This window comes from Mauremys mutica, chromosome 4 (assembly GCF_020497125.1).
Source record: "Mauremys mutica isolate MM-2020 ecotype Southern chromosome 4, ASM2049712v1, whole genome shotgun sequence".
NCBI lineage: Eukaryota > Metazoa > Chordata > Testudines > Geoemydidae > Mauremys > Mauremys mutica.
The window spans coordinates 30,017,975-30,035,797 of NC_059075.1; the positions used below are offsets into that span (position 1 = coordinate 30,017,975).

Below are 17,823 nucleotides of genomic sequence, written 5' to 3' on the forward strand. Positions count from 1 at the left end.
TTGTAAATAAATATGTACAAATATTTGGGCTTGATCTTGTCGATGTTTCATGACCTTTTGATATTTTTCTAGTTAATTTGTTGGCACTATATGGCATATGATTTATTCTTAATACGTGTGTCCAACTTAATTTTCAGAAATCCAACTAAAGGCATAATCATCAATAGACCCAATGGCACAGATGTATACAAGGGAGTGCCAAAGGACTATGTACAAGAGGTAGGACCGAAGTAATCTCTACTGTTCACCAATATGTATGAGATTTAACATTCCTTAGTGACCCATGTAAATCTTTTTTCACCCCCCAGGCTGTTAGATATTCCTGAATACATTGAGTATTAAGCCTCTGGTTGATACAAAGCACTGAAAGGGTGAACATCCAGCTGGATGGCTTGACAACCTTTTCTAACCAGGATGTAAACAGAGGGCATATTAAAGTGGAGCAGAAACTATAACAATAGACTATTCCATTATTTCTGCACCATGCTCAGAGTGAGGGGAGGGGAAATTTTACAATTAAAAAAAATCAATAACTCAATATGTAAACATGCACTGATTAAATTTCACTGTAGATTTGATGAAACAATCACTCATTGAGTGTATGGCTCAGTAGCCCAATATCTGAGTAATTTACAAGTTGCTTCTAATAGTATGTCTACACTGCATACTTCTTACAGCGGCATATAGAGTATGTACACTGCATGCTCCCCTAGCATAGGTCTGAAGAGCAGTGTAGATGGTGAAGCACAAGTAGAGTAAAGACAAGCCTGAACTCTGTGGGTGAATACCCTACGCACAGGGCCGGCTCTACAGTTTTCACCGCCCCAAGCAGCGCACGGAATTGCTGCCGTAGGCAGCGAGGGAAGTCCATGTGCCCTTATGTTTAGCTGAAGCCGACCCTGACAGCTAAACATAGAAGCTGCTGCCAAATTGCCGCCACCGCGGAAATGCGCCTGCCGCCCTAAGGACTGCCCCCGCCGCGGCAATTCGGCGTGCCGCTTGGGGGCAAAACAACAGGGACTGCCGCCCCTTGCAGATTGCCGCCCCAAGCACCAGCGTGGAATGCTGGTGCCTGGAGCCGGCCCTGCCTACGCAGCTCTACATGTCCAAGCAGTGCCTCCCATTTACATGGCTATTTTTAGCAGTGTAGTGTCCCTCTGTCTCCCTGCTGCCAGAGTCTCTCTGTGCCATGGGGGAAGGCTCCAGCATTGGAGAAGGGCTCTGGTGGGGGGAGACAGCAGGGAAAGCCTCTAACAGCTCCTAGCAGCAGGGAGGGGCTCTGGCAGCTCCCTGCTGCCTCTCCCCTGCCAGAGCCTTTCCTTCCCACAGTGAAAGGCTCTGGCAGTGGGGAGCTGCCAAAGCCTTTCCCTTCTGCCTCCCACTGCCAGAGCCTTTCACTGCTGTGTGTAGCTGCACATCACAGTGGACACAGCATGCTTTTTACTGTGGCATGTAGCTACACATATCCTACATGCTGTCACCAGTGGCGTGCCGTCTAGACGTACTTAAATTGGAGGTAGTCTCAGAGACTGCGTATGCAACCATAAAGCCTGTTGCCAAGAGCTATAAAAACAGCACTTAAATTTTTGTTCATACTGTCACCTGACTGCTTGTCTTCTCTACACTTCATTAAAAGTAATAATTAACTTCTCAGACAAAGACATTCCTAACTTCATGAAAAAAATAGTTACTTATTTTACTGAATCCTGCCAGTAGTTAGAGACTTCTGCTGGATAAAAAACATTGTTTGGCAAACGTGGCTTACTTTTGTACTTGTTTAACTGGAAATGAGAAGCAGTAGCCCTTTGGTATTAGGTTAAATGGCGAGAACTTTTTGACAGAGTGAAACCTACTTAAAGGGATTGAGAAAAATCAGTTGCTTAACAGAGGAGGATCAGAACTGTGCTTGATATAATAAATTCAGGATACTTTCAGCCAGTCTCCCACGGCAGGAGATCACCTAATAAAGTTGACACGAAGTATAGGTTTCATTGTATTTTACGTGTGCAATGGCTGGCGCGTTTTCCAAGTTTCCAGCACTATGACTGTTGCCTGATTTTCAAGAGCAGCCACGCTCTAAAACTGCAGTGAGTGACCATCATGATTAAGGACTCGTTTACACCGGAAAGTTGTACTGGCATATGCCGAGGTGTAAATTTAAACAGATACAGTTATACCAATATAACTACGTATACGCTTATTTTGGAATATGTGTCCTTTTTCAGTTTAGCTTGTGTCGCTTTGGAAGGGGGATAAGTTAAACCAAAGAACCACTTTCATTCACACATGGGGGTTTATGCTAGTGTATCTATATCATTTTATGTATACTGGTATAGCTAGTAAAACTTTCCTGTATAGACAAGCCCTTACGGGAAAAGAAAAATGCTGCATATGAAGATCAGTAATAATGGTTATCATAGGCACCAGCTCCCAAAGCCCACCCCAACAGCATTCCTCTGCATTGTAAAACATTTGTTGGTTCTGTTGTACAGAACTTGTCTGTCTAGGTGAGTAAATAAATTCAACTGTTACTGCATTTCATATTTAATTTTAAAACTCTCTTGATCTGTAGGATGTTACTCCAGAAAATTTCCTTGCTGTTCTGAGGGGTGATGCTGAAGCAATGAAGGGCATAGGATCAGGAAAAGTATTAAAAAGGTAACATAGAAGTTTTGTTCAGGAAATGATCATTCAGATCAACATGTGCTGATGTTGAGTAATGTTAGGATTTAAATGAAATCTTAGTTATATTGTTGTCCAGATTGAGGATTAGCAAGACTTGTCAATGGCTATTCTACGTCTTTGGCATTAGTAATGTGACAATTCTACTTTTTTTTTTTTAGCAATCTAGTATCAAAAAGTGTGTGTCTGTATCTGATTGATACCACATATAGTGTGGATTGAGATCTAGATATCCACAATAGAGAGCAACTTGGCTACTGCAGACAAGTTGGTGGAGAGAGAGGGGAATTCTGGCATTGGAATCAAGGAGAAAAGTTACAGAGCTGGACTGTATTTCAATTGGTCATTGCCACATGGCTGTAGTCACGTGGGGCTTCACCTACATAGCTCAGGCTTAAAATATTCAGTGTATAAATACAAGATTAGATGTGCTGAGAAGGGTTCTGAGCTTTTATTAATGAATATATTACTGTACTGCTGCAAAATTGCTAAACTGGAATGTGGCCTAAAAGGTGAACGTAGCTAAACATTTCATTAGCCAAATTAAAAATTGCATTTAGGCCCATGGCTACTCATACACAGGCATTTTCAACCTGCCCTCCCCCCCCGCCCCCCGCATAGTTGTAAGTAAGGTAATGGATGTGCAGGGGTCCCAACATTTATTGCTACTCAGTAAGAAGACAGTATTTAACCTTACTTGCATCCATGCATAGTTGTCATTTGCATGAATGGAACAACCTTCTGATCCCTGCGGCAGACTACACAAGGTCTTCTGAGATCAAGGCCTTTAAGTATCCAATACAATCAGAACCAGACTAGTACAAACATAAATCTGGCAAAATAGCTAAATTTTAGCAGAATGGAGAAATAGTAGAATCCTAAATTGGATAAATACAACCATACAATTCAGAGCAGCTTGGCCACATTGTCTTCCTTCACACAGTTACACTCATTAAGGGTCTTAACAACAAAGAAGGATCTTTAGAATCTCTTCCTATTATTGCTACATCTTTTAGGTATGGAAAGTCCTGTGTTAACTATGTCTGGTACTGGCCTACAATATTCCAGATACATCAGGGGAAGACGAAAATCCACAATGCACCTGGTCCTATTCTGCATTACCATACAGATGGCTTATCTACGCTTGAAACGCTACAACAGCACAGCTGTAGCTGCATCACTGTAGCACTTCAGTGTAGACTCTATTTATGCTGATGGGAAGGATTCTCCCATCGGTGTAGGTAATCCACCTTAATGGAGCATCAAGGATTAGAACAGTAGTTCCCAAACTTTAACAACTTGTGAACCCCTTTCACTCAACTGTCAAGTCTCGCGAACCCCCTCCTAAAAATGAATATTGCCAGGGATTTTCTCTTTTACCCAAGTATAAATTATAAGAGCAGTGGAAATATAAAATTTGTTTTTATGACATTTATTACACACTATTTATTAATTATTATTATCATTACAGTATTTTTATTACATTATGAAAAAAGCAACACTCTTCCAAGATCTCACTTTCATAGCTTGTATCACTTTGATTAAGCCTGTTATAAGACAAGGCTCCTATGTTTCATCAAGGAGTATCATGTTAAACCAGCATGAAAGTATTTAAGAAGCCAACTCAAAGAGTTCCTCCTACACAAGCATTCAGGTCTTGAGCAGTCCAGGCAAACAACGCACGTTACAACAAAGCTTAAACTTGTTCTTCATAATAATTTTAAAAACAATACTAGCTGCCTATTTAATTTTAAAAATAGCAAAAAATATCCACCTCCCTTTCCATTTTTTATAAGGAGTCTTGAAGTTTAAATCTCTTCGCTCCTCAGTGTGATATGCTTGCTTTGATCTGCTTAGCTCTTGGATGTCCTGGAGCTCCAGGCTGCTGGCCCCATGGTGCCCAGAGTTCCTAGAGACAGCTCTGTCCGCCATTGGGGAATTTTTTCCCAAGAAACCTTTGTAACATTTTGTGAACCCCCAGGGGTTCATGAATCCCAGTTTGGGAACCACTGGATTAGAAGGTTAAAAATCCCAGATTTGAGTACATTGCATTCATAGAACACATTTTAAATGTACCAGTGTTTTCTGATATTTGCAGCATATATTTATGAAGCTGAACTAGATTAACCCTAAAATTAAAAATAATCATGGAAATAGCTATTGATTCTCAGGTTTTATAAAACTATTTTACAAAAGCTTAATCTTGGACTAAATGACCCAAAATGTTTATATTACAAGAATAAGACACTTAAATCCATTTACGTTGCTAGTGTGAAAATTTTGAGCACTCTTAAAAGATACATAAAATCATACAATTGTAGGACTGGAAGAGACCTTGAGAGGTCTTCTAGTCCAGTCCCCTGCAGTCATGGCAGGACTAAGTATTATTTAGAAAGACCATCCCTGACAGGTGTGTGTTTTGTTCAGGATTCTGGCTATTTGCATTCCTTTTCTAGTCATTCATCTTTTCACATAAGTATCCAAAGTATAGTATGTCATTTGAAAAGGTGGTATAAATGAGACCACATCTTCCGATTTATCGTCATGAATACCAGCATGTCTCAATACTATAACAGGTTTTTGTGTAAAGACTAAGATGAAATGTTTAGAATGTCAATTTTCTGAATTTCTCTTGGCAGTGGTCCCAAGGATCATGTGTTTGTTTATTTCACTGACCATGGAGCCCCTGGACTACTGGCTTTTCCTAATGGTGATGTAAGCATTTTATTTTGAACATTTTTAAAGTTACCATAAAAATAAATATTTCTAAATCTAAATTTCTTAACACTATTTTTTTCTTGGTAAGAATATAAGGGGCCATGTTCTGATCTCCCAGTTTACATGAGATTGCAATTTGGGCCATGATATAAAATGGAATACTTAATATTTGAAAGCTGAGGTCCAGACAGACTATTTATTCATTGTGTGATTCTGTTGCTCAGATTTGCAGTACATCATTCAGACTGTTGTGGGCATGATTATTCATCTTGCACATTGTAGTAAATATTGTAACCTCTGTTTCCCAGGGGGGTGTAAAAAGTGTAACTCCACGTTAAATTTGGACTTGATCACAAACTACAGTAAATCACTTATTTAAGTAACAAAAGGGGTACAAGTGTGCATTAAACATTCAAGCAACTCTCTTGTAAACTCCAACAATGAAAATATTTATATCTTCAAATAGTTAGAAGCAGTAATATATAAAAAGTAGGAATCATTTATTCTAATGAAATGAGTTTCTTCTCCAATTTATTTTGCTGAATTAAGGTGGTATTAAAACAAGTGTTCTTATTTTACAGCTCCATGTAAAGGACTTGAACAAGACCATTTATTACATGTACCATAACAAAAAATACCAAAAGGTAAATAACAGTTTATCAGATGTTGTGACATTAATAGAGGAACTACTGCAGAGGAAGCATCTTTGTGACCTCTTTGGCTGCACTTCCCTCAATTGTATAAACAATAAAATCATAGTTGTTAAAGAGGAAGATGATTCAAAGCCTGAAATTTAGATCAATTGCCCATCTAAACGGGATATATATTCCCTTTTTGGACCATCTTCAGTTTACTTTCCAGTTGTAGCATGTGATTTATTTGGATCCATGTTGAAAGGTTTCATAACCTGATTTAGCAAAGTCCTGTGACTCCCATATATTTTGATCACTAGTAGAGTTGAAAAACACCCACTATCACTTCACCCCTGCCCCTGCCTATTGTGCTTTGTTCACCCTTGACCCTATGTACCGTTACTGTAGGAAGCCTGTGTATATCTTGTGATTCACTGCTGGTTATTATTACAAAATAACAAGTCAGCTGAGGATAAAGGGACACTTACAGAAACTAACATTTAAATTAAACAACCCACCAATTATTTTATCTAAGTGATTTCTATTCCCATTTCAGCACAGGTGAAGTCACTTAGAGCAAAGAAAACTAATTGGTATCTATAGCTGTTTGTTAGATTACCTTCTTAAATAAGACTTTTTATTACTCATGTCAGAGTACTATAGTTGGTTGTGTTTAGGTCTGTATAAGTGGTGATGTCTCAAAAATACTGAGTCTACAGCCAACTCAGAATGGTATATTATTTCCAATTAAAAAAAAGCTGATCAGCTAGTTGAATTCTGCTTGAATTAGCAAAAAGATCCATGTGAGATGTACATAGAAAAGCCATTAAGAAACCTTTTCAATGCAGTTTTCTTCACTTGTTTCAGTTTTTCAAAGCAGGAAGTGACCTAATTTGCCTTTATGTATGTGTAGGACTATGTATATAGTGTGCCGTTTTAGGACCAGATTAATTACCACTTGAAAGGAGTTGAAACTCTTCTCCAGCCCACTGGTTTTTCCTAACACGTCTCACTTTCTACAGCTGGTATTTTATATTGAAGCATGTGAATCTGGATCAATGATGAACCATTTGGCTGACAATATCAATGGTAAGTGATCAGTCAGCTTTTTGGCCTGGCATTTCCCAGCTTGAAATGGTCAAAAGTTCTTGTGGCCAATGTGCTGCATATCCTGACTTGATCAGAAGTGTTGAGGGCAGTCCTGGGATTATTCTAGAGGTTTAACAGAGTATGTAGAGGTTTAGCAGAGTATCAGGACTATTGGGTTCTGTTATTAGCTCTGCCACCGACTTGAAACTTTATTTTTGACAACCTTTGTTCTGTTTAGCCATCTGCAAAATGATGTTACTCACCTACCCTCAAAGGCGAGCTGCAAGGTTTAATTGATTATTGGTTAAGCATATTAAGAATGTACCATGGAAAGAATTATGAAATGCAAACTGTTAAAGAGGCAATAAAGTCTTCAGTTTTGGTGTCCCGCTTTTCACCAGATTCTAACTCTTTTCTGACGGAAACAAAATAACTTGTATATACAAAGAAGTAACTATTGTTATATTGATATCACAAATGCTACATTCAACTTCTTTCCTAGAACTCAAAAATTCTTGCAAACATACAAAATATGCCGTGCTATATCTTTAGCTACTGAGGTCTTTTAGGTGTGTGAATTTTTCAGAGCTAGGATTAGGCTTCCTGTCCCAGTAATGGGATAACTTGCGGACTGTTTTGAACAGGTATCCCATTGTGTTAGAAAATACTTGACCGGTAATAGCACATTGTTGGATGGAGCTGTTGTTCTAAAGATTTTTTTTTACCTTAGCGTGCTCAATGAGTGTTAATAATGTACAGTATTACTCCAGTGGCAGTGTTTTCTGGAAAAGAGGAAGTTCAGGGACATTAAATGAGACAAGGTGGGTGAGGTCATATCTTTTAGCTTTACACTGAAGCATGTGAATCTGAATCTGAAGAAGAGCTCTGTGTAGCTCAAAAGCTTGTCTCTCCCACCAACAGAAGTTGGTCCAATAAAAGATTAAACCTCACCCATCTTGTCTCTGTAATAACCTGGGACTGACATAGCTACCACAACACTGCATAGGGACATTCAATGTTATTCCAAATCAAATGTCAAATTAATACCAATTGTTAGCATGCAGAATAGGCAGTTCAGCTGTTCAGTTAAGAATCTATCCTTCAACTAAGATAGTGTCTGTATTTGCAGCTTTTTGAATAGTAGCTTTTAATCAAAGCCTTCTTTCCCAAAACTACACATTCTTCATTATATGCTCACAATACAACACACAGTTGGTAAAAAGAAAAGAGCTTTTTCAGTGGTACCAACAGCAACTATGGACAAAGTATTAGCAGGCTGATTTTTCATTTCAAAGCACTGAAGTAAATGAATAAAATCCATGACATTCAGACAAGTGTAGCAGGCAGTTAAGTACCACTTAAATAAAGGCTGCTCTTCCATTTGTCTTATAGTTTATGCAACTACTGCTGCCAATCCTAGGGAGTCTTCTTACGCATGTTACTATGATGATAAGAGACAGACCTACCTAGGTGACTGGTACAGTGTCAACTGGATGGAAGATTCTGATGTGGTAAGTTACTTAGATCAGGTATTTGGTGCTTTAAATTTAAGACAAGTATAAAGCTTTAAGCATTACCGTTTTTCTGTATACAAGTTTTATTTTATTCTTTAGGTTTTATTTAAGATTAAAAATTGTTTAAATTCTTAATCATTAGCAATGTGGAACTGGATGGCTTATAAACTTAAATAGTTCACTGACAAATTCAATATTTGTGCAAACTGTTCATTTAGACATCTTTACATTTAATTCAGAAACTTAATTCCTCTTTGGTCGGTGTTGAAGTGGAAAAAATTAGAAACAGTCTAGCCACTAATTTTGAGTTCACTTAGTCTAAAGTTACTAATTTGGGGCAACATCACTGCCAGTTTTTGAACATGAATCTCAAAGTGCAGTTACTGAACAGTGTATGCAAGCTTCCTTAATGATCCTTAAATATATGAACAAAAGCTACTGCCATTTATTGAGAGTTGTTTTGAACCAAGTTTACAGTAGTAATGAAACACTTTAGGGATTTTTACTGCAGTTTGAGAAGATGTCATAGAATCTCAATTTCACCCTAGTTTCCTAACTTTTCATTTAATTTCTTTTGAAGTCCCAATAGCCATTGCCCTGGTACTCCCTCCTGCTCAGGGGAAGCTACTGCTCTTTTACATTTTCCTTACATTTTTACAACAGCCATATTTTGATATCTATAAACATAGATTTCTTCATGCAGGAGGATCTGAAAAAAGAAACTCTCCATAAGCAATTTCTGATAGTAAAGAAACACACCAACACCAGCCATGTGATGCAATATGGAAACAAAGTGAGTATTCATTTAAGTGGTTTCCAGGTCAAGTCCTCCCCATATATTTTAATCCCTTCAAAATTGCTGTACCCTGGTAAGGGGACAAATCCTCAGATTCTGAATATCTACCTGAAAAACTGAAGCCTGCTCAAAGCTGGAGAAGCAGAACTCAAGATCTGAATTTTGTAGCTCAGGCCTGTAGCCACTAATATCTAGAGCTGCAGGTATTCAATCTCTGCATTTACCCTTCAGATTGGAAAGTGCAAGACAGGAACCAAGAAATTCTCATTTCTCCCTCTTTACCCCCATTGTGCACAGCAGCTCATCCTTCCTTCTACTCTGTGAACTCTTACTCCTTCCTAATTCTCTGCTCACACCCTCAGAAGGGCCAGTAGCTATTTGCTGCTCCTCAGCCCCTCAACCTTTATGTGCATCTTGAGCACCGAGTTTCATGCCAGCCTCCTGGCTACTCTCTTGTTCTCTGCTGTTGCTCCAGTCACAAGTGCCTTGAGGCCTGATGAAAAAGCAGAGCGTAGTGACCAGGCAAGCAGAATAGAATGGGCAATTCCTGGTCAGGTTTGCCTTCTGGCACCAGACCTCACTGGCCCTCTTTTCCTACATGGATATAGCAAAAAGAAATGTGGTCTAAGGCTAATGCAGGGAATGGGGCGTGAGTGACGCTGATTTAACCTCCCAATGCTTCACTTTACCCATCCATAAAAGGGGTGTACTAGACATATTGCCAGCGCATTGTGAGCCTTAATAAATGATAATAAAATGCTTTGAGCTCTTTGGGTAGAAGGTGCCATAAACTGGCAAGTTATTCATACACGCAAGTGAAAGCATTCCATCCCATTGTTCAGTGTACTAATAAAATGATTTTCTGATGTAGTCTTCAATCTGTAAAATTCAGGCTGTTCAACCTGGTGGCCTTTTGCCTTAGGGAACTTTGAAAATGAAGATTAGCCACTTTTAGGGCAACCTACCGCTTGTAAAACAATACTTACCTTCATATGTCTTCCATAGCCAAACAAGTTTAGAAAATTAACAGACTTGTATGGCAACACAAAGGATGACTTTCTAGCAGAGATGTTTAACCTGTGTGTGTGTGTGTTTGCTTTCTAATGTGCAGAGTATCTCTTCTATGAAAGTGGTGCAGTTTCAGGGCCTGGGAAAGAAATCCACTCCTATTTCACTGCCCCCAGTGGCACACTACGATCTCACTCCTAGTCCTGATGTGCCTCTTGAAATCATGAAACGGAAGCTGATGGCTACCAATGATATTTATGAGGCGAAGAAGATTGCAGGGGAGATGAAAACACATCTAGAGGTAAAGCTAAAAATTCTAACTACCGTTCATAAGGCCAAATTCAGTTCCGTTATATGGATGTAAATCAAAAGTAACTCCAGTGAGACTAATGGAGTTACTGCAAATTGACCCCAGTTCATGACAAAATACATCTGCTGTTGGTAACAGCCATCTGATATTTTTCTCCACAATTATTTAAACTTCTGAGACCTATAGACAAGGCATCTTCTGTTGGTAACTTACCAAATGGGAATATAAACATACAAAAACTAACCTACTAGATTTTACTGCCAGTGGTTCTACCACTAGGGGATATCCCCTTACCCCCATAATTCTTGCACAAGAAAGCCATACTTCAGAATGACTGCCTACTTTAGCCTTTCTGAGATGAGACTCTCTCTAAAACCAAAGTCTCCCAAATCTCTCTAATATCATTATTGAAGAGCAAATACATTTTCCCAGAAGGCTGCTACAGCAAGTCTAGTCATGATTACTGGGTGTTTCCCCCCTTTTTGCAGAGAGAACTAAAAGGTTAAATGAATGCTCTGTTGAAAGCCCACCACCTGTAACCTTTCCCATTTCCCTTCTTATTTGTTCATGTTTTATTAAGGGGCAGGCCCAAAAGGGACTGTCATTTCAATGGTATTTCTTTTAGAAAATGGAGTATTTTTAAAAGAGCCCAAGGTTTTTTGGTTTTTTTTTTGAAAGAAGGAAGTGGCATTCAGTTAATAGTCTCCAAGTTAGGGTCAGGAAAAGCACATTATAAATTGTCTTTGCTTTGTGTGCAGGCTAAACAGATTATTCAGGAATCCATGCGAAAGATCATATCCTTGGTAACAGAATCAAAGGCGCGAACTGAGCAAATTCTGTCAGATAGACTGACCATCAGTGACTATGACTGCTACCAGTCAGCAGTGAATCACTTCAAAACCCACTGCTTCAACTGGCATTCTCCCTTGGTAAGTGTAACATTAGCAAAAAACCCAATACATTTGTCAGTAGGACAAGCACAGCTTGTTCCAAGGTGTTCTTCCAAAGTCAGTTTTTACCAAAAAGGAAAATTGGGATTATTGAACACCCCTGGATTTTCACTTTAATAAAACTTGAGAAACATTATCAGAAGTAAAAGGCTTGCAGACAGAGTGTCTTTCAACCATCTACAAGTAACAAGATTATCAAAATAGAGGAAGGATTTCCTTCCCTCCTTTTACTGTTTTCTTCTTGCCTTTCACAAGTAACAGGACATTCAATATTGTTTTTTAATCAACTCAACACAATTAACAGCAGCCTTGAAATACAGCACTTATGTACCGTATATACTTGTTCATAAGATGAAATTTTAGTAAAAAAGGGAAGCACCAGAGAAGGGGGTCGGCTTATGAACGAGTATAGAGAGGGAGAGGTGGGACACAGCCCCTCCCCCCAACAGAGGGAGCAAGGAGAGGCAGCAGAGCCAGAAGGGAAGAGTCTCTCCACTTCTGGCCACGCTGCTCTTCCCCAGCCTCCGAAGCAGCTGCAGCTCCCTGGCTGGCAGTCTGCAGCAGTGCCGCTCGGCCCCACCCCCCAGAGCAGGCTGTGGCTGCACCAACCTGCCCACTGGAGCACACTGCAGCTGTGCTGCCTGGCCCAGCCCGCTGGAACATGCTGCAGCCGCGCCGCCTGGTCTGGCCTGCCGCAGCAGCCTGTAGCCACGCTGCCCAGCCAGCCGGAGCAGCTCCAGCCAGGCCAGAGACATCGTCTCCTGGCCCTCCCCAGATAAGGTGGGAAGGGATGGGATGGGGAGAGTGTGGGGGTCCCGGGCTAGGGAAGGGGTCATGTGGGGGGTAGTCACAGGGGTTACTTCCCTGACCCCCAGCTTCTCTCTCCCAAAAATTTTCCCACCAGTTGCTGTCCCGGCCCATCAGGGTAAGGAGCTGGCGCGCCGGGACACTTTGTTTACTTAGGTTTACCTCCGTGCCTGCGGACGCTCGAGGTAAACAAACCATCTCGGCCCACCAGCAGCTTATCCTGATGGCCTGGGAGCCAAAGTTTGCTGACCCCTGAATTATAGGGCTGGCTTATGAACAGGTCATGAAAATTTTCCATTTTTACTTATCCATCTTGAGGAGGTCGGCTTATAAATGAACCGGCTTATGATCGAGTATATACAGCACATAATTATATCCTACAAAGAGATCCCCTTGTTGTACACTACCTGTGACAGCCTACTAGATATTATTTGGTTCTTGTTGAGTTCAGATGTAATTTTTTTGAGCTTTACTACAAATAATTACTTTTGCTACAATAGTATCTAAGAGTCTCAGTCAATGTGCAGTGCCCCATTGTGCTAGGCGCTGTACAAACAAGTAAGAGAAATCAGTCCCTGTCTCAAAGAACTCACAATCTAGGTGTCACACAAGACATAGATGCAGAAATCAGACAGACAAGTGAGTTGAGAGCATTAGGCAACCATAAAACAGAATTCAATGGAGAAAGCAGAAGTTTCAAGTCATCACTTGTCTAATCTATGAAGCATTGACAGAGTACTCAGCACATGAGACAAAAGCAGGTATGCGCTCTGCCTAAGGAGCTAACAGTCTAGAGAGACAAATCCAACTCAAGGGGAGGCCACATTGGTCTTCATTAGAGTTGTGGTTTCATTGACATTGGTTAGAATTAGGAGCCTTGCATAAGAAGGGAATCTGCAGTAAGATCTGAATAAAGGAGAGGGATATAAGGACATTGTATGGCTGCAGGTGCAATGAGAAGCGTGAGAGAGGGGTAACTTTGGTCTGATATTAGAATATTCCAACAAGGATAGAAATCATTGGTGTTAACAGCAACTACAAAGCTCTTTTACTTCTAGCTTAAATAAAGAGAGCCTTGGATTTGACATGGAAATGCTTAATGTTCTTTGTTCAATTGCAGTACGAGTATGCTCTGAGACAGCTGTATGCCTTGGTCAATGTTTGTGAAGGAGGATATCCTATTGACAGGTAATCCAGCTTGCAATATCAGCCTTATTGCCTTATACTCTGCGCTGATGAGGTCTCAACTGGAGTTTTGTATCCAGTTCTGGGTGCCGCATTTCAGGAAGGATGTGGACAAATTGGAGAAAGTCCAGAAAGAGCAACAAAAACGATTGAAAGTCTAGAAAATGTGAGCTATGAGGGAAGATTCAGAAAATTGGGGTTGGTTAATCTGGAGAAGAGAAGACTGAGGGGGCACATGATAACAGTTTTCAAGTAATAAAAGGTTGTTACAAGGAGGGAGGTAAATTGTTCTCATTAACCTCTGAGGATATGACAAGAAGCAATGGGCTTAAATTGCAGCAAGGGCAGTTTAGGTTGAACATTAGGAAAAACTTCTTAATTATCAGCTAGTTAAGCACTAGAATAAATTGCCTAGGGAGGTTGTGGAATCTCAGTCATGGCAGATTTTTAAGGCAGGTTAGACAAACACGTGTTAGAGATGGTCTAGGTCAGTGTTTCTCAGATGTGGCCACCAGGAGCCTTTCTGGCAGCCACAGCCTTTTGGGCTGTGATTGGAGGGCAGGGGGCAAAGTAGAGCCCCCTCCCCCTCTCAGTTGCTCCTGGATGCTGGGGCTAGCAGCAGGGGTTGGGCCCTGCCCCCCTCTGGAATCACCTGGGGCATAACACTAGAGGAGCAGGGAGCAAGTGAGTTCCCCACCTTCCCATGGGTGGCGGGACTCAGGCTTTGGGCTCCAGCCCTGGGGTGGCAGGGCAGCAAGTTCTGTCCTTGGGACTTCAGGCTCCAGGCCTGGGCCCTGGCTGCACAGTGGCAGGCCCCAGGCTCCGGCCACATGGGGTCCAAGGACAGAGCCTGAAGCCATCCTCCAGCTGCGGGGCTTTGGGCTCCAGCCCCATCTCCTCCAAATTATCCAGGGCTTAATTTGTCCCTAGGCTTGCCAGGGCTGATTAAGTCTGCTGTGAAAAGTGATACTTGTATGTTTGTTAATATCACTTTTCAGAACAGACTTACTAGCTAGCAATAAATAAATTACAATGATTTGGACGTGTATATGTGCATATTTATCTGGTTATCCTAAAGCTAATTAGGTATTTTAGGAAAAAGTGAGAGAGTGACCACCAGCAAAACCTCCGCACTCTGAGGCCACCTAAAAATTTGTCCTGAGAACCCCTGGTTTGAGAACCCCCATGAGTGCAGGGGACTGGACTAGATGACCTCTTGAGGTCCCTTCCAGTCCTATGATTCTATGATTGTTTAAAAAGCAGAAGCTGATAATTTGTAAATGTCTCGCTACCTATTAGCTGCATATTTTTTGCTTCTCTGCTTAGTCTATTTTATAAATAGCATTCATAAGGTACAGCTACACTGCACACTCCTTTCAGCAGAGTATAGAGTAACAACACTACATACCCCCTCGCACAGGTATAAACCTCAGCAGAGACACTGAGGCACTGCTTAGGCGAGTAAAGACACGCTTGAACCCTAGGGGTATGTACGCTACACAGCTCTCTACTTCCCAAGCAGCACCTCCCCATTGACATTGCTATTTTTAGCATGTAACAGTGCCTCCCTGCTGCTGGAATCTTTCCACACCACAGGAAAAAGCTCCAGAAGTGGGGAAAGGCTCTGGCAGCTTCCCGCTTCAGAGCCTTTCCCTGCTGTCTCCCTCCACCAGAGCCTTTCACTGACACACTGCAGTGTGGACGCGGACCGTTTTCACTATAGTGTGTAGATACGCGTATCCTACACTGCCGCAAGAGAGATGCAGTGTAGCTGTAGCCTGAATCTTAAAGTGGAAAGACTGTTTTTGAAAAGGCATCTCTACCATAACTAGTCTTTATTTACATTATGGATGCAGATACCTAATGAGTAGATTCTAATTTCCATATTTAAAACTATCATATTAAATTAATCTAAATATGATGAGACTATGATGTATTTAAAATTGTTGTTCTTGTCTGTTGCAGAATACAACTGGCCATGGACCATGTGTGCCTTGGATATTAATGAAAACAGCATTCCCATTAATAATCCTTACTAAAAGCGATAGCCTATTTTTGAAACTGTAATAATCAGGACTACACCTGCATGCAAAGAGAAGAGAAACATTAACCACTATATCAGTTTTAAATAACGCAGTGGGAGCTGTGTTGGACAACACTGAACAGATTCAGCACTTAAAAGCCTCCCATTTGACATTATGGATTTTATTGCGTCCCTCTAGCCTTTCGGATATAACTGGTGTTCTACAAAATGCATTTGGGCAGAGTGAGTGTTATCCAGGCAGCATTTGAAATGGAAATGATTTGTTTCAAAGCCCAATGCAGGCTACAGTAGCATCATTTTTAAGAGTCTCCAGTTGAACACTACATGCAGTCTATTGGGGATCCTAACTTTATGATTCAGATTTGATCTTTAACTAATTATTTTGCATTTGAAACTGTTGATGAATACTAATTAGCTTTAAAAAGTGTGGGGTTTATTATTAATGAACTTATGTTTACAAGTTTGCAAACTGGTTGAAAAATGAAGAAGCCATAGTTGTACATCAAGCTCTAAATCTTTCATGGTATAAAGAAATCAGTTGTACTTGAGAATTATCCAATTTGTAAATTGAATGAGCATAAAGTTGCACGGTTTCCCAAAGAATAAAAAAAACCTGTCTAATGCTGTGACTTTTAGCACCATCATGTAAGTGTTATGTACACACAAGTCTGCGAGAAATGGTACAGCACTTGGAATTATCTGTGAATAAAAAGAAAGTTGAATGTTCCATGAACCTTTAAGGCATTATGCTGTTGTGTCTTAACAAAAAACTTGCTTCAAGAGCTAAGTAAAAGCTTGTACATTTTGTGTTACTACCTGAAATGAACCTCCAAACTCTACACTTACAACCTGCTTAAAACATATACACTTTTCTCTCTTAAACAGTGTCTCAAACACTTACTTGAAGAAGCCACTTCCTACTGAGATGTCTCAGTGAGTCATAAGCTGAGACAGCTGTATCAAATTATAAAGTGCTTTGTAATAGTTTAAAATTCCTCATACCTTCTTCACTGTTCATGTCCGGAGTATCACTGGAGTATTTCTCAAAAGAATGCTATAGATTACTAAAGCTCCTTTTGCTGTGCTTGGAAAGGGAATGGGCCTGGGGAAAAAAAACTAGGCCATTGTTTGGGGTGTGGTGTGGTTGGGAATTGTGGGTAGCCCTTCCCATAGGGGCAGGAGTTGCTTGAAATTCCATTTATATAGGGAGGAGCAAGCTAGAGGCATTGCTCCGCCCTCAGCTTTCTGCCACCTCCTGAAGAAAGGGTATAAAAGACAAGTTCCAGAGTATGTTTTAGAACAGGTGATGACAGATGTAGGGTTTGCAAGAATTGCTTTCTGCCTCAGTGGATATGAAAGAAGAATGAAGTCTTCATTCTTACCTAAACATCAGCTTTTTTCCCCACTTCTTGTTTCTTTTCAGTTGTGAAACTTACAGATGGTAAAAGTCTAAAAATAAAAATGAGACCACAGAATTGCAAAAGGCATAAAACATCACTATCAGCATTATGGCCCTGGGACTTAATAGTGAGAGAAGGAAAGAAGTGACATTGAAGACCACACAAAATAAGCCCCCCAATCCTGCAAGCTTTTACATGCTCACAGATCCATACACTTGTCTGGAGTCCCACTGAAGGCAGTGGGGTCTAGCTGCATAGAATAGCTTGCAGGTAGGGGGGGCTGAGAGACCAGCATATTGTGGTAAGCATCCAAATTCCCTTCGAAACAGCAGTGAAAACAAAGACTTTCAAACAGCTGTTTGAATGTATACATCAAACTAGCCAAACATTTAAGACCTTTGGATGCCAGTCTTAGACACACACATTCAGTATATTTCATGGACCCCTGGAACCCGTCATTCATAGCTTTAGCATTATTCTCCAATTTTTCCCCTTTGTAACAATACGTTTTCTTTAAACTATTCAAAAGAGCTTTACAGTCTTCCAGATTTCCACTCTCAAGGTTTGTGTGTTTCTTGAAAAGAGTCAGTAGGGTCAGGACCTTTAATGGTATTTAGGTGCCTAATTTCCATTTATATCAATGGGCGTTAGACAACTAAAAACTTTTGAGGCTCTGGGATCAGAGCTC

General features: G+C 40.5%; 2 protein-coding genes across 3 annotated transcripts in view; one reads left to right on the forward strand and one right to left on the reverse strand.

Annotated features, from left to right (window-relative positions):
• LGMN (legumain) overlaps nucleotides 1-16,462 on the forward strand; it is a 42,937-nt gene extending 26,475 nt beyond the window's left edge. For both annotated transcript variants that reach the window (XM_045013931.1, XM_045013930.1), the window contains exons 4-14: nucleotides 138-219; nucleotides 2,573-2,658; nucleotides 5,322-5,397; nucleotides 5,982-6,044; nucleotides 7,055-7,121; nucleotides 8,514-8,632; nucleotides 9,339-9,428; nucleotides 10,543-10,740; nucleotides 11,508-11,678; nucleotides 13,627-13,694; nucleotides 15,657-16,462. In XM_045013931.1, the coding sequence (XP_044869866.1) occupies nucleotides 138-219; nucleotides 2,573-2,658; nucleotides 5,322-5,397; nucleotides 5,982-6,044; nucleotides 7,055-7,121; nucleotides 8,514-8,632; nucleotides 9,339-9,428; nucleotides 10,543-10,740; nucleotides 11,508-11,678; nucleotides 13,627-13,694; nucleotides 15,657-15,696 (1,060 nt within the window). In that variant the 3' untranslated portion in view covers nucleotides 15,697-16,462. The remainder of the gene's footprint in view (nucleotides 1-137; nucleotides 220-2,572; nucleotides 2,659-5,321; nucleotides 5,398-5,981; nucleotides 6,045-7,054; nucleotides 7,122-8,513; nucleotides 8,633-9,338; nucleotides 9,429-10,542; nucleotides 10,741-11,507; nucleotides 11,679-13,626; nucleotides 13,695-15,656) is intronic.
• The window catches only part of GOLGA5 (golgin A5), a 93,463-nt gene extending 76,705 nt beyond the window's left edge, over nucleotides 1-16,758 (reverse strand). The window contains exon 1 of the mRNA XM_045013929.1: nucleotides 16,738-16,758. The gene's annotated coding sequence lies outside the window, so the exon portion shown is untranslated. The remainder of the gene's footprint in view (nucleotides 1-16,737) is intronic.
• Nucleotides 16,759-17,823: the final 1,065 nt, after the last annotated feature.